The 26,343-nt window shown below is 47.8% G+C and overlaps 1 protein-coding gene across 1 annotated transcript in view; it reads left to right on the forward strand.

Annotated features, from left to right (window-relative positions):
* Positions 1-26,343, forward strand: part of LOC119965687 (polycystic kidney disease protein 1-like 1) — a 289,484-nt gene that overhangs the window by 216,784 nt on the left and 46,357 nt on the right. Inside the window, exons 44-46 of the mRNA XM_038796448.1 lie at positions 3,944-4,119; positions 8,418-8,652; positions 9,144-9,248. Of these exons, the coding sequence (XP_038652376.1) occupies positions 3,944-4,119; positions 8,418-8,652; positions 9,144-9,248 (516 nt within the window). The remainder of the gene's footprint in view (positions 1-3,943; positions 4,120-8,417; positions 8,653-9,143; positions 9,249-26,343) is intronic.

A 26,343-nucleotide genomic window follows, 5' to 3' on the forward strand; every position in this document is an offset into this window, starting at 1 on the left:
CCCTGTTCGATTTCCCCGACTACATCCACAGTGACAGGGTATCCTCGTTCATGAGTGATAAGCTGCGTCATTTCCTGCTCAGCAGGGGTAAAGCCTCCAGCAGGACGACCAGCTACAACCCCCGGGGAAACGGGCAGGTAGAGAGGGAGAATGGGACAATATGGAGGGTCGTCCAGCTGGCCCTACGGTCCAGGAACCTCCCAGCCGCTCGCTGGCAGCAGGTCCTCCCTGACGCGCTCCATTCCATTCGGTCACTACTGTGTACCGCAACTAACAGTGCACCCCATGAACGTGTTTTTGCCTTCCCTAGGAAGTCTACATCCGGTGTGTCGCTCCCGATGTGGCTCACGACTCCGGGCCCAGTCCTTCTCTGTAGGCATGTCCGGCACCACAAGGCGGAACCCCTGGTGGACAAAGTACGCCTTCTCCACGCCAACCCTCAGTATGCCTACATGGAGTTCCCCGACGGCCGCCACGACACAGTCTCGCTCCGGGACCTGGCTCCCTCAAGTGCCGATCCTATGCCCACGCCCCTTTTTCCCCCCGCACCACCCTCCTTTTCCCCGGCGCCTCCCTATTCGTCCCCACCAGGTCCATCCCTCGTCCCCCTGCCCACACTGGAGGACACGGAGTTTTCGGCTCGCTCTCGGAGTCATTCCGCCAGCAGCCAGCACCAACACCGCCAGCACCTGCACCGACGTCGCCACCACAGCTACGCCGATCACAGCGGAACATTCGACCGCCGGTTTGGCTCAACCTGTAACCTGCTGACTGGATGGACTCTTGGTTTTCTTTGTTTGGACCCTTTTGGACTCATTTTTTACAGGGGGTGAATGTGGTGATATCCACTGTAGATATGCATACTTGCAGTAGGGGGATGTATGGCTGTACCTGTAATACAGGTTCCCCCGGTAAGCCCCTGCCGGCTAGCTCCGCCCACAGGAAGCTTGTGTATAAATATGCGTGTGAGTCACTCAGACTCTAGTCTTCAGTTGCAGCCGGAGGAATAACATCACACAGCAATAAAGCCTTGATTGAACTTGTCTCTCGTCTTTGACTGTAATTGTTAGCGCCACAGGTGGCATACTTAATCTTCTCCAGGTGGAGAAATTCCGAGAGGTCAGCGAGCCAATCTGCAGCTGTGGGTGGTGCTGTCGATCGCCAGCCGAGCAGAAATTCTCCAGTGTGCGATTCGGGAAACGAAAGCGAGGGCATTGGCCCCCTTCCCCGTGTGTAACTCTGGCTTCTCCAATACCCAAAGATTGCTACTATTGGGCATGTCTTCACTCTCACTCCCACAACCTTGGACATTGCCTCGGAGAAGGCTGTCCGGAACCCAGCAAGCTTGGGGCAAGCCCAAAACATGTGGGTGTCGTTGGCCGGGCCCCTCTGGCACCACTCACATTTGTCCTCCACCTCCGGGAAGAACCTGCTCATTCGGGTTCTGGTCAGGTGCACTCTGTGCATTAGGCTTAGCCTTGCGCAGGAGGAGGTGGAGTTCACCCTACTCAGTGCTTCGCTCCAGAGTCCACCCTTCCTCCCCCATCACACCCCCGTTCACCAGCATTGCTTACTAGCGTGCGACTCCCACCCGAAGGCCCCCTTGCGCACACCCCACCCCTCCCCCCCCCCCCCCCCACCACCAACCCCACCTTAGCCTGTGCAAAAGGCCCTCAACCACTCTAAATAACGACAAAACCATCAGCAAAACCCAAAAGCCCTATCGAGCACACCCCTTACACTAAATAAATCCACCTCCTCTCAAAAAACAAAAGGTGGGAGGAGGTGGAGGGATCATCCCCCCCTTACAAACTTACAACTTCTGAAACCACCCCCCCCCCCCCCCATCGGCAACCCAGAATAACAATAAATCCCAACTTTGCGAACTTGGCTCCTCCATTCCGTACCACCCTCAGTACTCCCCCAAAATATATAGTTCCTTATAAAGACATTTGTTGGTCGTTCTGGGTGAGTGTGCTTAACACTCAATTTGGCTCTGTTTCTTTACTTAGTTCTGGAGTCGCCAGGTATCGTTAAGACATCGCCACAAGTTCAAGGTGAAGTTCAAAGCAATAAACCATACACCAATTAGTCCAAACAACTGAGTTTATTATAATACAATTATAATAACTACCCATGCACACGCTAAAAGGATTAAACTTATTCCTACCGCTAAATAAACTAATACTTATCTCAAAGGAACTGCCGGGTCAGGGAACAAGGCCTCTTACTCTGCTCTGGTCTGCAGACTTCAGGTTGGTATAAGTTAAAAGGGGTCAGGAGTGTCTATCTCTGGTAGCGATCGTTCTGAGACACTTACTTGCTGGCGGCTGCTGTCCGAACCCTCTCCTCTCTCTCGTTCAAGGTCTTCTTGGCAAAAACTGGTCGAGGTGCTGGTCCATGGAGGAGTGCTGGTCAAAGAGAGAGGGGGGCTGGACGAGAAGACAGAACCATGTGTGGGACCTGTCTTTTATAGGTCCCAGGGATCCGCGCCCCTTCGGGCGGACTCCCTTACCTGCTTGGAATCGATTGGGCCTCTTCCAAATCGATATGTTTGAATCCCCCCAATACTGAGGCTGTTCCTTAGCTACTGGGCGGGCCTCCAGGCTCTTTGTTTTCGAACCCTGTTGGTGCCTGAGTGTCTGGTATCCTTTACAATGTTGCAGTTGCTTCCCCAATTGTGTCCATTGTCTCTTGAATCGTCCATTAACATGCTAATTATCCCGGTGATTGCCTCATTAGTATGTGGAATGTTCGTTTCGGTGCTGTCTGCTTTCTTAGCAGACAGAATCCACGCCTGCTAGGTGCAGCCTGCTGGCGCTGCAAACATTGTCCATTTTATCCTACATGCTTTGCGTTGCTCAATTTTGTATTCAGGGAATGGCCAACTTTGGTGGCTACACATTCGCCTTCCCCAGCTTCTCAAAATAATACTCCCGGTCATCATGATTTACCCAGAGACTAGCCGTGTACAGCACCCCAAACCGAATCTGTACAACACCACCTTGCCTTGTTGAAGCTCGCACGCCTCTTCGCCAGCTCCGCTCCAATGTCATAGTAGATCCGGACTCGATTACCCTTCCATTCGCATACTCGCTTTGTCTGGCCCACCTCAGAATCTTCTCCTTGTCCAAAAACTTGTGAAATCATCACGCGCGGCGGCTCCCCTGCTCTCGGCTTCTGCCTCAAGGACCTATGGGCCCTGTCCACCTCTGGGACTTTGTCCAAAATCTTCTCCACCACCAACCTGGCTAACATCCTTGAAATGTACTTCGTGCAGCTCATTCCCGCCACACCCTCCGGCAGACCCACAATCTGCAAATTCTGTCATCTGGACCTGTTCTCCGGCTCCTCAACTTGCATAGATCCCCACCTCTGCCTCCAAATACACAATATGGTTGTTCTGGTTGGACACCACCTTTTCCACCTCCCGGATTGTCACCCCTTTGCGCTTCGAGGCACTTTTCCACCTGGCGAAGCAACCTGCGAAGAGGTGTCACGCTCCCTCAATCGCCTTTGCCCAATCATGGTGTATCTCCTTCCTCTGTTGTTGAAATTCCCCCTTGATGAAGATCATCAATTACTCCATCTGAGGCTTTCCCTCCGCCGATGACCCTTCGCACTCCGCCATTTCCACAATTGTTGCTGTGCCGCAAGTCTCCAACTCCTTAGCCAGGTCTTTCACAGTCTTTAGCCGGCTCTGGTGGCCAGTAAGTATGCCAATCCAGGGAGAACTTCTTCTCTCACACATTCTGATCCACTTTTCTGCCGAATCTACCCAATACACGAATACAAAATGCCAAAACCAACCCCCCTCTGAGCCGGAGCTACTCTGTGTGCGACCACTCACTCCATGGCCGCTGCCGTGTCACCTTTCTAATATATGTGATTGACTTTTGCACTGTGGTAGAAGAGTGTATTTACCTTTTCTCTTTATTTTTAGATTCCAGAAGTATTCTCTGGGCTTATCCAGGACTGTGGGTCTCCAGCCAATACTACGATCCACTATGCAGATTACTCAAACACAGCAAAGCATGTAGGAACTGAGCAGTCCAGCCAGTGTGGCCGACATAACTGCTACAAAGGAAGGGGATCTGTTATTAACCTTGGTAGAACACGGTAAGAGATGCAGATGTTTTCGAACAGGGTAAGAGATGCAGATGTTTTCATCGATCGTTTTTAATACACCAACATTTTAGTTCTTGTTTATATTACTCAATGTAAAGGTTGTTTTTTGCAACAAATTGAAGCCAGACAAGATTCGCAGTGATTCTAGTAAACCAAGCCTGGACCAGCTATGTTCATGATTTGCTGCACTTAATTTTCTTCCTAAATTCCCACCTCCCTGCAAATCTCCTTCTCCAGAAGGCACTGGGTGAAATTGATCCTCATCAAAAGTGCGAAATGGACAAATCAAATAAACAGGCAGTTTTACACCAAGCCCAGTTTCTGTCCCATTGACTTTCGTACCTCGAGTGGCGTCTGTTGCAAACTCCACCTTTTCTGAGGTCAGGATTGTGAGTGGACCCCATGAAAATTGTGTTTCCTCCTGCACGCTATTTTTGTGTGCTGGTGCAGGTTTTGGAATCTGTGTTTTAAAAATGTACTTCTTTGGAGAGTTTGTGACTATTGGGGAAGCCTGCTGAGGAGTCCGGAACATTCTGACAGATACTGTCAATGCAAATGTTTCTTTTAGATGCTGTATTGTAATGTGGAAGTGTTGTTCATTCAGTGAATCACCATCAGGTTCTGTTCTGTAATGGTAAGTTACATACTACATTGACCACTATTGTGTAAGTGTTGACATGTATGACAGTACTTTTTTTCCACAGGAGAAAGTTTCAGAGCTTAGTCAAAATGTAGAAAAGCCTGTTGGGTAAACTCTCCCTGTCATGTCTGGCAATTGGATTTCCTCTACTATTGAAAGGTTAAAAAAAATTGTGAGCACCTGCCCCCCTCCATTGTTTGAGAGGCAGTCTGCTTTGAAGTTGAGAGGTCACCTCTCTTTTCCTCAATTCAAGTTTACATAGTCAGAATTCTTGCTCCATTTCAAGTTTCTTCATCCCTCTCTCTCTTTCCCTCACCATCTCTTGTCTTTCCTTATCTCTTTCATGTCTTGCTAATTTCTTGCGCTCTCAGTCAATCAATCCTGGTTCCATTTCTTTTTCAAACTTGGCTGGTTGTACTCGAACGCTAATAGAACTGGTCTTTCCTTCCTTGAGCCCCAGATGTCTAGCAATTTCTTCAAGGATCCTTCCATCTCGGCTCCTGGTCTAATAATAATTCCCTAGTACTGTGCTACAGCCTGTGAATCATTGTTTCTCAACTGATTCAAATCACTGAGAGTCAGATCAGCTCTCTCAACAAAGGCTTGAGCCTCAAAGATATCCATGTTGATTTCCCAATCAATATAGCAGAATTAAGCGTGAAACCTTGTTGTTTGAGCGTTTGAGTCTCTGGGTTCATATCCTGCAACAGCCTCCAATTTTGTCACATTGCTCCCTGGAAACCAAACTAACCAAATTTCCAAAACAATGTCCAAATGAAGACATTATCAATAAGATTTCATTCTTTGTAACTTTTACTTTAACACAAATCAACATAAATTAAATGGAAAGTTACAGAAAATATGGTCAGTATAAACTATAGATTACAAATGGATAGTGGATGTAACTGTGAGATTATCTCACTCATTTCTTTGGCACCTTCTTTCATCTGCAGGGATCCAGCTTCGGTCACACAGTTCATCCAAACTGAATTCTAGCCCTTTCCCTTCAAGGACTTTGACAATTCTCCACCGATAGGAGCACCTGCTTAATCAGGGTTGGTCCCATGAGTCGACCAATGCAATCCTCCCTCTTCTGCTTTTACTTCTCTTTCAATCCATATCTGTGTATTGAGTGCCTTCTGCCTCTAGCTTTCCTGTCTTGTAGCTCTTCTTTGTATCTGGCCACAGAGATTTTGCATTTTAACTTGCTTTCAGGTCAAGGGTTGCTTGTTCACATGGACTATTATTTCTTATTCTCCAAGAAAATTACAACTGATTCCTTTACAATTCATATAAACTCTTAACTTTCCTCTTCAAAAGTTTTTGATAAAATTACAGATTCCCCAAGCATTCCCCAAACAGACACTTTCCTTACTATTGCTGCTTCCAGATCAGAGGTCGTCATAGATAATCATAGTTATGCACCCTTATATTCTACTTACTTTTGCTATAAATTCTGCCCACGTCTGCAGCGGTTTTAATATAATGCTCCCTGCCCTGGGACGTGACCCAAAGTCTGGCTGGGTGCAGCATCTCGAATTTCACTTTGAGCCTATACAGGCTCAAAGACTTTGCATTATTGATTTCTGCCTAGTGCTTTGCCAGGTCTGCCCTAATATATCTTGATTTTGTGTCCCTCCCAGTTTGTCTGGCCCAGTGTAGGATATCCTCACGGTCTTGGTACCGTGCACTTTGGCGATGATCACCCTTGGCTGATCCCCAGTCTTGGATCCTGGCCGGAGTGACCTATGGGTCCTGTCGATCTCTGATGGATTGGCGAACTTCCGCTTCCCACCAGGTTTCCCAGTTCTGGGTCATGTAGTCTGTCGGATCCCTGCCTCGGTTCCCTCTGGCAGGCCGACATTCCTGAGGTTTTAGCGCCTCAACCAGTTCTCCTGGTCCTAAATCTTACACTGCAGTTTCCACTGGGTCGGTACCAACCTCATTACTTCCACCGCCAGGGTGATGATCCAGTTTCTCTGGGCCATCGATGCTTTTTCCAGGTCTTTAATCTTGTCTCCCTCAGCCTCCAGTCTCCTTTCCACCTTGTTGAGGGCTACTTACACGGTGGCCAATGCTTCTGTGACCACTACCTTAACTGCTGCCTGGATCTCGACTTTAATTCCATCCTTCAGCTCCTTCAGTTCCTTCATGAGGAACTTCTTCCATCCATCCTCTGGCTGGTTGGGGAGCTTATTTTCTGGGTTGCTGGCCTCCCTCTCTCCAGTGTGGCCGGGGACCCCCTGCCTCGTGGGTCAGCTGATCTGCTTGCTCGCTTCTCCTGTCCTTTGCCGCAGCTTTTGGTCTCTTTACAACCTTTGGAGCTACTGCTTCCTGGCATTTCTCCTTGTTCTTGTGTTGTAGAGGGTTAGGGGATGTTTTTGTCCGATGTTTTGAAGGCTAATTTTGATTCAAAGTGCATATTTTCTAGTTCTTCGGTGGGGAACGAAACGTACAAAAACATATGAAATAAGATCAGATGTAGGTCATTCAGCCTCTTGAGCCTGCTCCACTATTCAATAAAATCATGGCTGATCTGTTAATGTTCCAAGAGCAGGTTAAAGACGAGGAATCCTGCAGTAAGTAACTCGCTTACTCCAAAAAGACTGTCCACCAGGTCAGGTGTGTAATTCAATAATTTCTACTTGCCTGAATGAGTGCAGCTCCAACAACACTCAAGAAGCTCAAAACCATCTCGGACAAAGCATTCGGCTTGATTGCTACCCTTTCAACAAATATTCAATCCCTCCACCACCAACGACACTGGTGACTGCACAATGTTCAGTAACATTCATGACTCCTCAAATATTGAAGCAGTTCATGTCCAAATGCAGCAAGACCAGGACAATATCCAGGCTTGGGCTGACAAGTGGCAAGTAAACTTTGCTCTACACAAGTGCCAGACAATGACTATCTCCAACAAGAGATGTTTGACATGGAGCATAAGGCTAGATTTCTGTCACTTATTCATGTCTATGGTGGTATTATGAAGAGCAAGACGTGATCTCGAATGGATGGAACATGGGTATCAGAGACTTGGAATAAAGAGGGTTTACCTCTGGTATATAATTTGAGAATTGTGAAAGATAATCCAATCTTTGACAGAATGAATGGTCGACTCAATAAAATATTTCCAGGCAATAATCGAAAAACAAATAATCCAAGACATAATCCTTGCTTTAGCAAATTAGTGCCAAAGGAAAGATTTTTTGGTTCTTATAGTCTCTTGACTAGTTTCTCCATTGTTCCCGAGCATCTTTCCAAGGATAGAAAAGGTATATGGAGGAATGAACAAAGCTGAAGGTGAAGAAAATGTGGCCAGTACCATTGGGGACCATTTTTCTCAATAAAGTGAGATTCAACTATGAAGATGATCTATTATTAATTGTAGTAACTATATTTAAATATATTAATGTTTACTATTAATGTTTCTCAAATGCTACAGAAGTAGAAGCATTGTAAATCACAAAAGCTGTTGCCTGGATAATGCAATTGAAAGTTAATGTGACAATTAATCTTTTTACATGAAGGACAATTTTAATTGTAGCAATTTCATTGAAATCTAAGAAGTTGTCATTTAACTTTTCAAATAGTGCAGATTGAAGTGGCATGTATTCCACTATTCACACATCTCCCTCAAAAATCTTAGACATGCGACTCATGCAACATTACTGACGCTGAAGGAAACTGAGTGGATTGATCAGTATACGAGAGCAGTGATGGTGGAGTTCACCCTTTACAATCCTCCCACCAACCTCTTCACCACAGTGTCACTGCTGGCAGAGTTCCCACCATTAGGAGGTGTTCTTCCATCAGCTCACATAGAGTCCGTCAGCATTTACCAGAAAAACACTGTTGTGGATTATTTCATCATGGCTTTTGAGGTGAGAATTTCAGGTCCTGTGTTTAAAGATGTTGGTCACTGTTCTATGGATTATACATGAATACATTTTTTTGAGATGGCAAACTACAGTCAAAAAAAATAAGAATGAAATACATATGAGCAGCTGACAAATGTTCTTTTTCAGTTTTGTTATGTTAAATCTACTTTTTGAGGTTCATTTTCACTTTTACATAAACCAACCTTAAGACTTCTTTGTGCTCATTGATGCATAATTATAGTGGCTCTGCACTGTGGACCCACAGCCACTCAACATTGAATTAAGTGCCCAACCTATTAGTCTGAGTTTGATCACAACCATTTCAAGAAATGAAATCAGCTCTTCATCCAGAATGTAAATTTCACGAACGTGATGCACAACAGAAAACCATTAAAAATATTGGAGAAAGAATTTTGTCTAATTTGAAGTGTTTGTACATTTAATAGGTCTGCAATAACATTTTACATTTATACCACTGTCATTGTGCTTTGCAGCTTTTGTTCCTGACCCTTATTCTACTTCACCTGTACTTCCAAGTGTGTAAGATGACTCAGAGAGGCATACTGAGTTACTGGCAGGAGCCATGGAATTGGTTGGAGGTCAGAAACCTATCATAGTAAATTGGTTTGCTCCGACTAAATAAAGGCATTTTTTTCCCTTTGTGCATGAACAGGTAGGGAATATGGACAGCCAATGTCTGGGATGGGGAGTGAATTAGAAAGAGGAGCTCTGTGACTTTCATTATAGTCATGATGTGGAGATGCCGGCGTTGGACTGGGGTGAGCACAGTAAGAAGTCTTACAACACCAGGTTAAAATCCAACCGGTTTGTTTCAACCACGAGCTTTCGGAAAGCTCGTGTTTGAAACAAACCTGTTGGACTTTCATTATAGTGACATCTCATACATGGAATGCTATGGTACCATTTCACAATTCATGATCGCACTTTATTTTTGTAAAGAGCTCAAAAGAATAATCTGTTAAGCACTTAGAGCTGGATTTTGGTCCTCGAGATGTGTAGCAGGAATCAGGTAAATTCCAATCCTGACCTGCCCACTTCAAGAAAAAGTGATGGGAGCAAGCACGAGTGCACAGTCGTTGGGCCAACCAACCTGAGAAAAAGGGTCGGGGGAACCACCAGAGCTGCCAAGTGTCGAGGTGAACGTATTATGTACTCTTGACTGAGAACCAGGAATCTATTATTCTGTTGAAACCCTGATCCCCAGAGAAATCATTGCTTAATGGACAGCTCTGGCTCTATTATCTGCGCTGCCAATTACACAATATTTATTTATGCAAGATAAGAGGTTTCAAGTACGTGTAGTTTCTGCTATTGGTACTTTTAAAGATCCAGGTAATTGACACTTTTATGAGGCTGGGAAGTACCTTGCAATGGAGGACATGAAGGGTCAGGGAAGTTAGTATGCAAAGTACATCTTAACATAATGGGTCATGGGGATGAGTGGGGGGCAGACCTTGACATGGGATGGGTGAAATGAGGATATTTCAAACTTCCCTTTCAAAAGGTTGCTTATGCAGTCTATGGTTCAGAACGCCTCTGGGGTGAACCAGAACTCTTTGAAAAGCTGGTCCATCACCATGAAAATTGCAGAGGACTAAGATATAGGTATCCCTGTAAGAGAGTTGCCAGATCAAGACTGCAAGGTGCAGGCTCATGACCCAAACCAGCCTGTACCCTTGAAAGATACTCTTGAAAATCGGAAACCCCAGGAATGAGATTGGGAATCTTGGAATTGGGACATGTCTGCCATTTTTAAAGAACTCCCAAGCCATCCTGATGCAGTGTAAATCTGGCTCCTAATGTCTGTTTGATCAGCAGTTCATTATCACCATATTTATGCCTAAGCAGCTAATTAAGATCTTCACATTGAAAGTAAGTGCCAGATTCCTCTTCTCTCAACACAAGTGAATTAAATGATAATTCTTAGAAAAATACCCAAAGTCTTTGGCCCTTGGCTGCCCAATAATTACAGTCACCAGGTTTGTAAATGTACAATGAATGTTTATTTATAACAAGAACTATAAATTAAATATGCAGCAAATACAACTGGTTAACTTTATCTAATTCCTAATTCCCCACTTTAACTGGCCACTACCGTTTATACACATAAGATAGACAAACACAGAGGGGTGAAAGTGGGTAAAAATCATAAGTAAAAGGAAAAAGAGTCTTTGTTTTAGATCATTGTTTTTAGCACACTTCCTTCACAGCAAGCTGAAGGTTACAGTCTTTGTTTGCAACCTGTGCTAGTCTCCTCTGTAGAATCCTTCATTCAGGTCTCTGTGGTTTAAGAACTATAGCAACACAGCCTTTCCAGAGATAAATAGCAGGTTCTGGTCTTTGTTTTACAGCCTGTAATGGTTTCTCTGCAATTTCAGAAATACTGCATTCACACCAGCCTTTCTGGGGATAGAGATGGTAGGATCTTGCCTCTATGCTGCCAGAATCAAAACTGAAAGTTCTTGGTACACTTCTGGTGGGGCCATGGTGTGATTGGTCGCACACAGGGCAGCTCCTGCTTGAAGGCGTAGAAAAGAGCTCCTTTTACGCAATATTGGATGCAACTTCGATGGAAAAGTTCAACTGAAGGTCGGAGGAGAAGTTCCCCCAGAAGTATCATGTCTGCTGGTAACCAAGCCTGGCAGAAGAAGGTGAAAGATCTGGCCAAGAAGCTGGAAGAGACCTGTGGTGCAGCAGCCAGTGGAAAAATGGTGGAGGGGGAAGGCCTAGTGCAAGTAGCAAAGCCCCAGATGGAACAGTTGATGGTCTTCATCAAAGAAGAGTTCCGTCAGCAGAGGAAGGAGATGCAGGGGGATCGCTTGAAGGACATCGAAGGGTCACCCCTGAAGGGCTCGTTGGAGAGGGTGGAGAAATGCTTGGAGGCTCAGGGGTTGCAGATTCGAGAGATTGAGAGGGTGAAGTCAGACCACAGTGATCGGGTGTTGGCATTGGAGGCGGAAATGGGGCTCTTAGGAGACCTTTGAAAGACGCTGAAAGCAAAGGTGGAGGAGCAGGAAAATAGATTGAGAAGGCAGAATCTGTGGATAGTGGGCCTGCCTGAGGAAGTGGAAGGTGTGAGTGCCAAGAGGTACATTTCAAGGATGCTGGCGGGGCTGGTGGCGGAGCGGGTGCTGACAAGGCCCCTGAGGTGGACAGAGCTCACAGGTCCCTGAGGGAGAAGCCTAGAGTAGGGGAGCCACCATGTGCAGTGATCGTGAGGCTCCATAAGTTCATAGGGAAGGAGAAGATTCTGCAGTGGGCCAGGGAGAAGCGCAACTGCGAATGGGCGGTGAACAAGATCGGAATATACCAGAACATTGGAGCTGAGCTGGCAAAATGGCGGGCGGGGTTCAACAGAGCCAAGGTGGTGCTATATATCGGCAGCAGGTCAGGTTTGGGGCGCTCTATCCAGCGAAGCTTTGGGTGACATATGAAAACCGGGAATACTATCTTGAGACCCCGAAGCAGTCAATGACTTTATCAAGGAAAATAAACTGGGGGAGAACTGAGCTGAACAATTCTGGGAGACTGAGGTGCTGGCACAATGGAGGAATTGGGAATACAAGGCAAGTGGTGTTGGAGGGAGGGGTGTTTCTTTTCCTCCGATGTGGAGGTTCTTTTTCATCTTTTCACTGTTGGGTTTTCAAAACGAGGCAGGGGTGTCCCCATCCCCCTCCTGTTCCTGGGGCTGTAATTTTTCTTTTTGATTGTTCTTGGGAAAGGTGACCTGTGGTTTGAGATGAGTCTTTGTTTGGATGGGGAGGGTGAGGTCAGCAGGAGCTTTCTTCACACAATGGAGAGGTCAGGGCAGGGGAGGGGTGGGGGTTAGTAGGTGGAGCCTTTGGGCAGGAATTGCCACGCTGGAGGGTAATTTTGGTGGGAGAAGAACAAGAAAGGTGGCCGTGGAGGGGGGTTGGGGGCGGGGGAAGGGAGGGTGCGACGAGACGAGTTTGGAGAAGTCACATGGGCAGGGGCAGAGAAAGGGTCATCTTGGATGGGCCAGTTATAGGATGAAATTAACGGGGATAGAGCCAAAAGGGAAGGATGGCGGATGGTAGAGGGGAATGGAGGCATAAGCCCCCGGTAAGCTTATAAAGTGGAATGTGCGAAGGTTCAATGGACCGATCAAAAGATCTCGGGTCTTTGTGCACCTTAGGAGCTTGAAAGTGGAAGTGGTCGTTCTGCAGCAGACGCACCTCCACATGAAGGACCAGGTTAGGCTAAGGAAGAGGTGGGTGGGTCAGGTTTTCCACTCGGTGTACTGTGTTGTTCCTCGTGTCTTAATAAAGCTCGCAGTCTCAAATGTGGAGAAGATGCTTTATTGTGAGTTCGTTCATTCTTCAGAGCTCTACGTACGGCTACCTTCAGTGCTATCCTAGCTGCTGTGTGTCCAGCTATTAGCTCTGCCTGCTGTGTAGTGTGTCCTCACTTCCTGTCCTGATCTATTTATATGGCTCTCCCGTGCTCCCTCTAGTGGTTGCTCAGTTGTGTTGCATCTGGTTAACTTGTGATCACCACATCCCCCTTTTTCTCTTAACATATTTTCTGAACATCGTTAAAGAAAATTGTACATCCTGTCCCAGTGTATTTATAGCTCTCCCGCTCGTGTTTGCTCTGTTGTTTTGTATCTAGTCAATCTACGATCACCACATCCCCCTTTTTCTCATTACATAGTTTCTGTACATCATTAAAGAAAATTATACAAAACAGTAACTTATGATATGCGTATCTATACAAGTGATGATGCTATTGCCTTAGTTAACAAAGCCAATGTATTTATATGTCCAATCTTAATAAAAACATTTATGAGTCCAAAGTTGATGAATTTGTTCAGAGCTTTTTTTCTTTTTGTTGTTGATGATGTGGTGATATTGATATTGCAAGTCCGCTGTGAATGTTGTTGGTGTTCCTTGTTATCTTAAGTACCCAATGCGTCATCCCGAGGTGTCTGCATGGTCACATCACTGATGTTGACTGGCATGGACTTTTTTTTTCTGTGCTTGTGGTGTTGATTTATTGTCTCATCCGCCTTGGATGCTGGTGTGCTTGCTCGTTCTGGAGCAGACGTGTGTTTATGCGATTCGTCGTCATCCCATGACATGTTTGTAGTCTTGTCATCGTTTTGCCATGCGCTGTTGCATTGTCCGTCATGTGCCAAGTAGTGCCATTGTGTACAAGTCGTTGTTTCATTGCTGTTGTTTCTGTCGTTCTTGTTTTTGTTGTTTTCGTTGCCGTACTTGTCGCTGTTTTTGTCGTTTCCGTCTTTGGTGTTGGCACTGTCGTTGTTCCTGACTTTGTTGTTCTCGTTGCCGGTCTTGGTGCTGTTTTTGTCGTTTCTGTCTTTGGTGTTGTTGCTATCTTTGTTCCTGACTTTGTTGTGTTTGTTGCCATTCTTGTTGTTTCTGTCCCTGTCGTTGTCGCTATCTTTGTGCCTGACTTTGTTGTTTGTCTTGTTGTGCTTCATGTTGCTTTTATTCTTGCTGTTGTCGTTCTCGTTTCTGCTGTGCTTCTTGCTATTGTTGTTGGTTTTGTCGCGCTTCATGTTGTTTTTGTTCTTGCTGTGTTTCTTTTGACTTTTGTTTTTCTTGTTATACTCTACGAGTGTCCCGAGTGGATAATTTGAGTCATTGAGCATTCCGTCTCGCGAGTGGTGCGAATGATCTGATTTTGCATCGGTGCAGGTGACATCAATCAGTTGTGGAGAATTGGATTCCGCATCTTTGCTTTCTTGGTGCTCGTCTTCTCGCGAGTGGTGCGAATGATCTGATGTTGCATCGGTGCAGGTGACATCAATCAGTTGTGGAGAATTGGATTCCGCATCTTTGCTTTCTTGGTGCTCGTCTTCCGGAGTCAAAGTCTTCTTGATTACATTTGACGCGGTGTCTGTGGACTCTCGGCGCTCCTCTTCTGGAGTCCAAATCTGCATGATTTCAGTTGACGTGGTTTCTCTAGACTCTTGGTGCTCCGCTTCTGGAGTTAAAATCTTCATGATTTCTGTTGATGTTATCTCACTGGACTCCAGGTGCTCCTCTTCTGGAGTCAGAATCTGCATGGTTTCTTTCGGCATTGTCTCTCTGGACTCCAGGTGCTCCTCTTCTGGAGTCAAAATCTGCATGTTTTCTTTTGGCTTTGTCTCTCTGGACTCCAGGTGCTCCTCTTCTGGAGTCAAAATCTGCATGTTTTCTTTCGGCATCGTCTCTCTGGACTGTTGGGTGGCCCGACTCTGTGCTTCTGTACAGACAAGCTGAGAACTGTCAGTCTCACTGTGATCCTGTACGTCGAGTGCGAGCACCTTGTCACTGTTTTCGCTCTGTGCTTCGGTACAGACAAGCTGAGAACTGTCAGTCTCACTGTGATCCTGTACGTCGAGTGCGAGCACCTTGTCACTGTTTTCGCTCCGTGCTTCGGTACAGACAAGCTGAGAACTGTCAGTCTCACTGTGATCCTGTACGTTGAGTGTGATCACCTTGTCACTGTCTTCGCATGCAGTGGGCAGAGGTGCATTGTCTTCTTCTTGTTCCTGTGAGCGTGTTGGACTTTCATAGTCTGCTTGTGGTTGCTCAGATACGGCGGGTTTACCTTCATGGTCTTGTTCATGCATGGTGTTCGCCCGGGAGTGTTTGCTTGCATCCCTGTTGGCGTCTTTCATCACTCGCACTGTGGAGCCTGTCATCGCTCGCTCTGTGGAGTCTTCCTGTGCTCTCTGTGTGGCGCCGTCTTCGTCTTGGGTATTGCTGTCATCCAATGTATCGACGAGCTGCCATGGCATCATGGTGTTGGATTCATCCACCATGAGTAGATTCGTGTTAAGCTTTGCAACGGTGTCGCTGATGCTGTGATCAGCATGTCCAAATAACTCCTCCATGTCTGAGTAGTATTCTTTGAAAGCCATTTCATCTTGGTTGGCTTCTTCTACCACGAGTTGGTTCGTGTTGAACTTTGCGACCGTGTCGCCGATGCTGTGATTAGCATATCCGACTGACTCAGCTATGTCTGAGTAGTATTCTTCGAAAACCAAAGCATTTTGGTTGGATTCATCTACCATGAGTTGGTTCAGGTTTTCCACTCGGTGTACAATTTAAAGTCGCAAGCAGTGGCAATTTTGAGTAAGAAAACAGGGTTTGTGAGCGCGAATGAAGTGAGGGACCCAGGTGGGAGATGCGATAGTGAGTGGGGTATTAGAAGGGATGCTTGTGGTGTTGGTGAACGTGTATGCACCTAATTGGGATGATGTAGGTTTTATGAGAGAGTTGCTGGCAGCAATCCTGGACTTGGCCATGCACCAGCTGATTATGAGAGGAGATTTTAATTGTGTCCTAGAGCGGAGGGTAGATAGAGGGTAGACATAGAACAGTACAGCACAGAACAGGCCCTTCGGCCCTCGATGTTGTGCCGAGCAATGATCACCCTACTCAAACCCACATATCCACCCTGTACCCGTAACCCAACAACCCCCCCGCCCCTAACCTTACTTTTTAGGACACTACGGGCAATTTAGCATGGCCAATCCACCTAACCCGCACATCTTTGGACTGTGGGAGGAAACCGGAGCACCCGGAGGAAACCCACGCACACACAGGGAGGACGTGCAGACTCCGCACAGACAGTGACCAAGCCGGGAATCGAACCTGGGACCCTGGAGCTGTGAAGTATTTATGCTAACCACCATGCTACCGTGCTGCCCCTAATACATATGGCAAAGGAACTGGGTGGGTTTATGGAAAAGGTGGGTATGCTGGATCCGTGGAGCTTCAAGAACCCAGGGGGAAGGGAGCATTACTTTTTTTCGCATGTGAATAGGGTGTATTCCAGAATTGACTTTTTTGTGGTGAGCCGGGAGATTTTGATTGGGGTGTAGAGGGCAGAGTACGTGGGAATAGTAATCTCAGACCATGCACCCCAATGGCTGGAGATTGAGCTTCGATTGGGACGGGAGCAGAGGCCGGGGTGGAGGCTCGATTCGGGGTTGTTGGCAGATAGAGGGTTGTGTGACAAAGTGCAGGCTGTGATTAAAGATTATGTAAAATTGAACCAAAATGGGGACGTGCCGGCAGCCGCTTTTTGGGAAGCACTAAAAGCTGTTGTCCGAGGGGAGATTATCTTATTCAAGGCACATGCGGATAGGAAAAGAAGGGAGAAATATGACTGACTAATGAGCGAGATAGAGGAGGTAGATAGGGAGTATTCGAGGGTGCGCACCATGGAGGGATTTGTGAGGAGGAAACAATTACAGGGGCAATTTGATAGGCTGACAACGGGGAGGTCAGTAGGACAGATGTGAGGGCGAGAGGGGTGCAGTAAGAATATGGGGAGAAGGCGAGTCGAATCTTAGAGCATCAGCTATGGAGGCAGGCCGCGTCCAGGGAAATATAGATACGGACTGGGGCAGGGGATGTGGCGTTGGAGCCGAGGAAGATAAACGAGGCATTTAGGGATTATTCTAAGTAGCTGAACAGGGCGGACCTGTGGGGGTGAAGAGGGGGAAATGGAACGGTTCTTAAACGAACTGGAGTTTCCACAGTTGGAAGAGGCCCTGGGGCTGAGGGAGATATTGGGCAGTATAAGGGGTATATAGTCGGGGAAGGCCCCGGGGCCCGATGGCTACCCGGCAGAATTCTATAAGGAGTTTGCGATGGACCTGGCACCACATCTCTTGGGGGAGTTTATTGAGGCATTGGAGAAGGGGGAGCTGCCAGAGACAATGATCCAGGCAACGATCATATCAATACCAAAAAACAGTAAGAAGTCTTACAACACCAGGTTAAAGTCCAACAGGTTTGTTTCAAACACGAGCTTTCGGAGCACGGCTCCTTCTTCAGGTGAATGGAAAGGCTTGTTCCAGAAATGTTTATATAGACACAGTCAGAGATGCCCCGGAATGCGAGCACCTGCAGGCAATCAAATCATCAAAGATGCAGAGAGAGAGGTAACTCCAGGTTAAAGAGGTGTGAATTGTCCCAAGCCAGTTCAGTCGGTAGGCCTCTGCAAGTCCAGGCTTGTTGGTGGGGGCCGAATGTAATGCGACATGAATCCCAGATCCCGGTTGAGTCCGCATTCATGCGTGCGGAACTTAGCTATAAGTTTTTGCTCAGCAATTTTGCGTTGTCGCGTCTCCTGAAGGCCTCCTTGTAGAATGCTGACCCGGAGATCAGAGGCTGAATGTCCTTGACTGCTGAAGTGTTCCCCAACTGGAAGGGAACAGTCCTGCCTGTTGATAGTCGCACGATGCCCGTTTATTCGTTGTCGCAGTGTCTGCATGGTCTCGCCAATGTACCACGCTTCGGGACATCCTTTCCTGCAGCGTATGAGGTAGACTACATTGGTCGAGTCGCACGAGTATGCGCCGCGTACCTGGTGGGTGGTGTTTCCACGTGTAATGGTGGTGTCCATGTCGATGATCTGGCATGTCTTGCAGAGATTACCCTGGCAGGGTTTTGTGGTGTTGTGGTTGCTGTTCTGAAGGCTGGGTAATTTGCTGCAAACAATGGTTTGTTTGAGGTTGCGCGGTTGTTTGAAGGCCAGTAGTGGGGGTGTGGGGATGACCTTGGCAAGATGTCCATCCTCGCTGATGATGTGTTGGAGGCTGCGAAGAAGATGTCGTAGTTTCTCCGCCCCAGGAAAGTACTGGACGACGAAGGGTACTCTGTCAGTGGTGTCCCGTGTTTGTCTTCTGAGGAGGTCGGTGCGGTTTTTTGCTGTGGCGCGGTGGACCTGTCAATCAATGAGTCGAGCGCCATATCCCGTTCGTACGAGGGCATCTTTCAGCATCTGTAGGTGTCTGTTGCGCTCCTCCTTGTCTGAGCAGATCCTGTGTATACGGAGGGCTTGTCCATAGGGGATGGCTTCTTTAATGTGTTTCGGGTGAAAGCTGGAGAAGTGGAGCATCGTGAGATTATCTGTGGGCTTGCGGTAAAGCGAGGTGCTGAGGTGACCGTCCTTGATGGAGACGAGTGTGTCCAAGAATGGAACTGAATTTGGAGAATAGTCCATGGTGAGTTTGATGGTGGGATGGAACTTATTGATGTCATCGTGTAGTCGTTTCAGTGATGTCTCGCCGTGGGTCCAAAGGAAAAAAATGTCATCGATGTATCTGGTGTATAGCATCGGTTGAAAGTCCTGTGTGGTGAGGAAGTCCTGTTCAAACTTGTGCATGAAGATGTTGGCATATTGAGGTGCAAATTTGGTCCCCATGGCTGTTCCGTGCGTCTGGATGAAGAATTTGTTGTCGAAGGTGAAGACGTTGTGGTCTAGAATGAAACGGATGAGTTGCAGAATTGCGTCTGGAGATTGGCAGTTGTCGGTGTTGAGGACTGAGGCTGTTGCAGCAATGCCGTCGTCATGGGGGATGCTGGTGTAGAGTGCCGAGACATCCATTGTGACGAGGAATGTTCCTGGTTCAACTGGTCCATGGGTGCTGAGTTTCTGTAGGAAGTCCGTCGTGTCGCGACAGAAGCTGGGTGTACCTTGTACGATGGGTTTCAAGATGCCCTCGATGTGGCCAGAGAGGTTCTCACACAGGGTCCCATTGCCTGAAACGATAGGACGGCCTGGTGTGTTGGCCTTGTGTATTTTCGGGAGTTCCGCACGCATGAATGCGGACTCAACCGGGATCTGGGATTCATGTCGCATTACATTCGGCCCCCACCAACAAGCCTGGACTTGCAGAGGCCTACCGACTGAACTGGCTTGGGACAATTCACACCTCTTTAACCTGGAGTTACCTCTCTCTCTGCATCTTTGATGATTTGATTGCCTGCAGGTGCTCGCATTCCGGGGCATCTCTGACTGTGTCTATATAAACATTTCTGGAACAAGCCTTTCCATTCACCTGAAGAAGGAGCCGTGCTCCGAAAGCTCGTGTTTGAAACAAACCTGTTGGACTTTAACCTGGTGTTGTAAGACTTCTTACTGTGCTCACCCCAGTCCAACGCCGGCATCTCCACATCATGAATACCAAAAAAGGGGAAGGACCCGTTGGAATGTGGGTCGTATAGGCCCATATCGTTTTAAAATATAGAGGTAAAAGTGCTGGCTAAGTTGATGGCGGGATGGATGGAAGGTTGTGACCCGGGCATGGTTACAGAGGACCAAACAGGCATTGTAAAGGGCAGGCAGCTTTCTAGCAATATAAGGAGTCTGTTACATGTGACCATGACCCCGTCGAGAGCTCAGCTACCGGAGGTAGTGGTGTCCATGGATGTGGAGAGGGCATTTGACTGGGTGGAGTTGAGGTACCTGTTTGAGGTCCTGGGAAGGTTTGGGGTGAAGCTTGTGGCATGGGTGCGCCTGTTATAAGTGGCACCGAGGGTAGGTGTGCGGACCAATGACATAGGTTCACAAAACCTTGAGCTTCACAGGGGAACAAAGCATGGGTGTCCGCTATCGCTGCTGCTGTTTCAGCTGGCTATCGAGCCTTTGGCAATGGCTCTTCGGGGGTCAGGAGAATGGCGAATGATTATGAAGGGACGAAGGGAGCATTGGGTATCGTTATATGCGGACAACCTGTTTCAGACCCACTGGAGAGGATCATGGGCCTGTTGAAGAAGTTTGGGTCATTCTCGGGATAAAAGTTAAATGTATGGAAAAGTGAAGTGTTCCCGGTGAATGAGTTGGGTTGGCGAGCCAATTTAGGGGGGATGCCATTTATGGTTGCCAGAGACCGGTTTAATACCTGGGGATTCAGATAGCGAGGAAATGGGTGATGCTTCACAAATGGAATTTAACAAAACTGGAGGAGGCTAGGGAGGATCTCAAGAGGTGGGACACGCTGCACTTGACTTTGGCACGGAGGGTCCTAGTGGTGAAGATTAATATTCTGCCGGGTGCTCTGGTTTCCTCCCACAAGTCCCGAAAGATGCGCAATTCGGTAATTTGGACATTCTGAATTCTCCCCCTGTGTACCCGAACTGGTGCCAGAGTGAGACGACTAGGTAATTTTCACAGCAACTTCATTGCAGTGTTAATGTAAGCCTACTTGTGACAATAATAAAGATTATTATTATTCATATTCCAGACACTCCGGATCTTTATGCCGAAGACCTTCTTTTGAAAACTAGGCACGATTATTTCAGACTTTGTCTGGGCTGGGAAGGTGCCAAGGGAGGACCCTGTTACAAAGGTAGAGGCAGCAGGGAGGGTTGCCGTTGCTGAACCTGCTAAATTACTATTGAGCAGCAAATGTGGAGAAGGTGAGGCAATGGTGGGAAGAAGGGATAGAATGGGTTTGGATGGAGGAGGAATCCAGCTTAAGGGCTATGGTGACGGCAGCGTTGCCAATGGCGCCAAGCAGATACTCGGAGACCCTAGCGGTGCAGTCCATGGTGAAGACCTGGAACCAGTTGAGGGGGCAGAGGATGTCGGTGTTAACACCGTGGTGTGAAAACCATGGTTTTAGCTTTTGGAAGAGGGGGGGTGGGGGGAGGGGGGGAGGAATAGATGACACGGAAAGTAAGTGGGTCTGATTAAGATGAGGGATTTCTATCTGGAAGAAGGGTTTCCCAGTATAGATGAACTGCAGGAGTGTTCGCGGTGTTAGGGAGGAGGTTGAGCTGGACCCCTTGGTGGCAATATTCAGGATGTCTGAGAAGCCAGAGCTGATGGAGGGGAGGAAGCTGATGTTGTGCCCTTTGTCTCTCTGAATGCCTGGTGATGAATTTTATTGGAGTGACGGTCAGCAACGCCACCGGGGTAGCGGCCTGGCTGGGTAACCTATATGACTTTCTTCGGTTGGAAAAGGTTGAATACGAGTTCAAGGGTTCAGCGGAGTGTTTCGAGCAAGGGAGGGGGTATTTGTGATTGTGTTTGAGGGGTTCTTCGTCACGGTGAGGGGGGGATGAAGGGAGGGAGGGGGTGAAAAAGGGGAAACATTTGTACAAACTGTATTGTGTGTTGGGAAATTTGTTTCCCGAATTGTTTGTGTTGTATCTTTTTATATACGTTTGGAATAAAATACACTTTAAAAAAACAAGAAACTTCCTGGGATTCTGAAAAGCATTCCACTGGGTAGGATTCAATCACCACCTGTTACCGGACAGAATACGGACTCTTGGGCCAATTCATTGGTCATCGGCCAGTCAATCAAATCAATTCCTTACCTATCTCTCTCTGGTACCGATAAGTCTGCAGCCTCCTGTTCAAACCAGCTGAGATGAGCAAAGTTCTCTCCTGTTCATTCTGAATTCTGCTGCTTGAATCAAAGAGACATGTCCATTAGTCATCCATGGATCATAAATAATAGTGCCAAAATAAAAGATGAAATAAGGGAATAAATAGGGAGGACCGTTCCACAGCATTTTTTTCTGTTTTTGTCACTCTGCCATGCTGTCTGGGTGGAAAGTCCTTAGCTCACCTTACGTTTGCAAAATCAGGATTTTTTTTTGAATAAACAATTTTATTGAGGTATTTTAGGCATATAGAAAAAGTGACATTGTACAGTACAAAAAAAAAGTCAAGACACAAATTAAACATAGTGCAAACTACGGCTCTGTTCACGCATGGACCTGCCTCAATATCCTCCTACTCTACTCTACTCTACCCTAGCACCCCACCGCCCCCCCCCCCCCCCCCCCCCCCCCACGCCCAGCTGACACTTGTTCCTCTGCAAAGAAGTCAATAAATGGCTGCCACCTTGGGGCGAACCCTAATAGCAAACCTCTCAAGACGAACTTGACTTTCTCCAGGCCAAGAAAGCTCGCCATGTCCAATAGCCATACCTCAGCCCTCGGGCTTTGAGTCCCTCCATGCTAACAATATTCATTGCCGGGCTACCAGGGAGGCAAAGGCTAGAACGTCGGCCTCTCTCTCTTCCTGGATTCCCAGGTCCTCCGAAACCCCAAAGATTGCCACGTCCAGGCTCATTACCACCCCAGTTTTCAATACCCGGGACCTGACATCTGCCAATACCCCCTGAGTTTAGGGCACGACCAGAACATGTGTACATGGTTAGCCGGCCCTCTGGCGCATCCAGCACACTTGTCTTCCAGCCCGAAGAATCTGCTCATCCGGTCCCCCGCCATGTGGGCCCGGTCGCACAACCTTAAACTGGATCAGGCTGAGCCTGGCGCATGTTGCGATCGTGTTTACTCTGCTCAGGACTACTGCCGAAATACCGTCCTCCAGCTCCCCACCCAGAGCTCCTCCTCCCACTTAAGCTTCAGGTCCTCGGTCTGTGTATCATCAGCTCCCTTAGTTCCTTGTAGACGTCTGAGAATCTACCCTCTCCCACCGCTCCCCTAGAAACTACCCTGTTCTGCCTCCCCTTCGGCGGGAGACGTGGGAAGGACGGCACCAGTCTGCATACAAAATCCCTCACCTGCAAGTATCTAAAGTCATTCCCTCTCACCAGCCCAAACTTCTCCTCCAGCTCCCTCATGCTCGGAAAGCTCCCTTCCAGGAACAGATCCCCCATCCTCACAATCCCCGCCCTCCTCCACAGTCGATACCCCCCGTCCATGTTCCCCGGGCAAATCGGTGGTTGCCGCAGATTGGGGTCCACACCGATGCTCTTGCCTCCCCTACATGCCTCCTCCACTGGCCCCTGATCCGAAGAGCTGCCACCACTATTGGCTGGTGGAGTACCGTGCTGGCGGAAGCGGCAGAGGCGCCGTGACCAGGGCTGCTAAGCTAGTGCCCCTGCAGCCTCCAGCCGCTCCCAAACCGACTCCGCATCCACCATCATCGCGATGTTGGCCGCCCAGTAATAGTTGCTGAAGTTCGGCAAAGCCAGCCACCCTTCATCTCTGTTCCTTTCAAGTATCACCCTCTTCACCCGTGGGGACTTCACAGCCCATACAAATCCCAGAATAATTTTATTCAGCCTCTTAAAGAAGGACCACGGGATAAAGATGGGGAGACACTGAAAAACAAACAAGAACCGCGGGAGAATCGTCATCTTAACAGTCTGCACCCTCCCCGCCAATGACAGAGGGAGCGCATCCTACCTTCCCGACTAGCCTAAACGGCAACCCCTTCAGCCTACTCGCCTGCCCCCTCGCTTGCATTACGAACACCTCGCTCTTAGCCATGTTCAATTTATATCCTGAGAACTGGCAAAATTCCCTCAGGATTTCCATAATACAGTCCATCCCCATACCGTCCATCCCCACCATTGGGTCCGATATATATAATAGCAGATCATCTGCGTATAACGAGACTCTATGTTCCATTCCCTCCCGGACCAGTCCTTTCCAGCCCCTAGAAGCTCTCAGTGCAATTGCCAGCGGCTCTATGGCCAGCGCAAACAGCAGAGGGGAGAGAGGGCAGCCCTGTCTTGTCCCATGGTGCAGTCTAAAGTAGTCCGATGTCGCCCTGTTCGTCCTTATACTCGCCTCCGGGGCCTGATATAATAGCCTAACCCAGTCGATGAACCGCGCCCCGAATCGGAACCGTCCTAATACCTCCGACAGATAATCCCACTCGACCCGGTCAAAAGCCTTTTCAGCATCCATGGCTACCACTATCTCTACCTCCCTACTTTCCGGGGGCATCATAATCACGTTGAGCAGCCTTCTTAAGTTGGCCACCAGCGTTCTCCCCTTTACAAACCCTGTTTGGTGCTCCACAATTACATCCGGTACACAGTCCTTAATTCTGGTCGCCAAGACCTTGGCCAGTAACTTGGCGTCTACGTTGATCAAAGAGGTCAGCCTGTATAACTCACAAGCCTCCGGGTCCTTATCCCGTTTCAGAATAAGCGAGATGGTGGCCTGCGACATCGTCAAGGGTAAACTCCCTCTGTCACTTGCCTCATTAAAGACCCTGACCAGCACCGCCCCCACTATCCCGGCAAATTTTCTGTAAAACTCCATCGGATACCCGTCCGCCCCTGGGGCTTTACCCGACTGCATGACCTTCAGGCCCCCCAATACCTCTTTGATCCTGACCTGGGTCTCCAGTCCGTCCACCGACCCCCTCCCCACTCTTGGAAGGGGGTCTGTCCAGGAATCACCTCATGCCCCCCCCCCCCCCCCCCCCCCCGGGGGTTCCGAAGTGTACAGCTTCCTATAAAAGTCCCTAAAGACCTTGTTCAGCCCTGCCAGGTCACCTACTAGATTACCCTCCCCATCCACTACCCTCCCTATTCCTTAGCCTCTTCCCTCTTCCGTAGTTGTTGCGCAAGCATTCTACTGGCCTTCTCCCCATGCTCATAAATTGGGCCTTTTACCTTTCTAAGCTGCTCTACAGCCTTGCCTGTTGTCAGCACCCCAAATTCGGCCTGCAGAAAATCAGGAATTTTTATCCACAATCTGTAGTACAGGTTTGATGCCCCAGAGTTGCAGTTTCAGATAGGGGTGAAGGGACAATTATGGAAAACAGTGCCAGTATGAATTATGTAAGACCGAGAGTATGAATATGAACTGGGAAGGGGAACTCGGAATATGTCTTTGTCATTGTAACAATCAAATAAAGAATCTCAAGATATTTTTCAGATTTCATAAGAGAATGCATCACTACATTATCGTCAGCAATTTCTCCACAAAGTGAGGAAATTCACACTATATTATGTGCCAGGCAGTGACCATCAATAAGAGAGGATTGAACCATTGCTCTTGACATTCAATGGCATTACCATCACTCAATCCCTCACTATCAACAGCCTGGGGATAACCAACCTATAAACTGAACTGGGCTAGCCATATAGAACATAGAACATAGAACATAGAACGATACAGCGCAGTACAGGCCCTTCGGCCCTCAATGTTGCACCGACATGGAAAAAAAACTAAAGGCCATCTAACCTACACTATGCCCTTATCATCCATATGCTTATCCAATAAACTTTTAAATGCCCTCAATGTTGGCGAGTTCACTACTGTTACAGGTAGGGCATTCCACGGCCTCACCACTCTTTGCGTAAAAAACCCACCTCTGACCTCTGTCCTATATCTATTACCCTTCAATTTAAGGCTATGTCCCCTCGTGATAGCCACCTCCATCCGCGGGAGAAGGCTCTCGCTGTCCGCCCTATCTAACCCTCTGATCATTTTGTATGCCTCTATTAGGTCACCTCTTAACCTTCTTCTCTCTAACGAAAACAACCTCAAGTCCATCAGCCTTTCCTCATAAGATTTTCCCTCCATACCAGGCAACATCCTGGTAAATCTCCTCTGCACCCGTTCCAAAGCTTCTACGTCCTTCCTATAATGGGGCGACCAGAACTGTACGCAATACTCCAAATGCGGCCGTACTAGACTTTTGTACAACTGCAACATGACCTCATGGCTCCGGAACTCAATCCCTCTACCAATAAAGGCCATCACACCATAGGCCTTCTTCACAACCCTATCAACCTGGGTGGCAACTTTCAGGGATCTATGTACATGGACACCGAGATCCCTCTGCTCATCCACACTACCAAGAATTTTACCATTAGCCAAATATTCCGCATTCCTGTTATTCTTTCCAAAGTGAATCACCTCACACTTCTCCACATTAAACTCCATTTGCCACCTCTCAGCCCAGCTCTGCAGCTTATCTATGTCCCTCTGTAACCTGCAACATCCTTCCGCACTGTCTACAACTCCACCGACTTTAGTGTCGTCTGCAAATTTACTTACCCATCCTTCTGCTCCCTCCTCTAGGTCATTTATAAAAATGACAAACAGCAACGGCCCCAGAACAGATCCTTGTGGTACGCCACTCGTAACTGAACTCCATTCTGAACATTTCCCATCA

The sequence above is a fragment of the Scyliorhinus canicula genome, chromosome 5 (genome assembly GCF_902713615.1).
Source record: "Scyliorhinus canicula chromosome 5, sScyCan1.1, whole genome shotgun sequence".
Taxonomy (NCBI): Eukaryota; Metazoa; Chordata; class Chondrichthyes; order Carcharhiniformes; family Scyliorhinidae; genus Scyliorhinus; species Scyliorhinus canicula.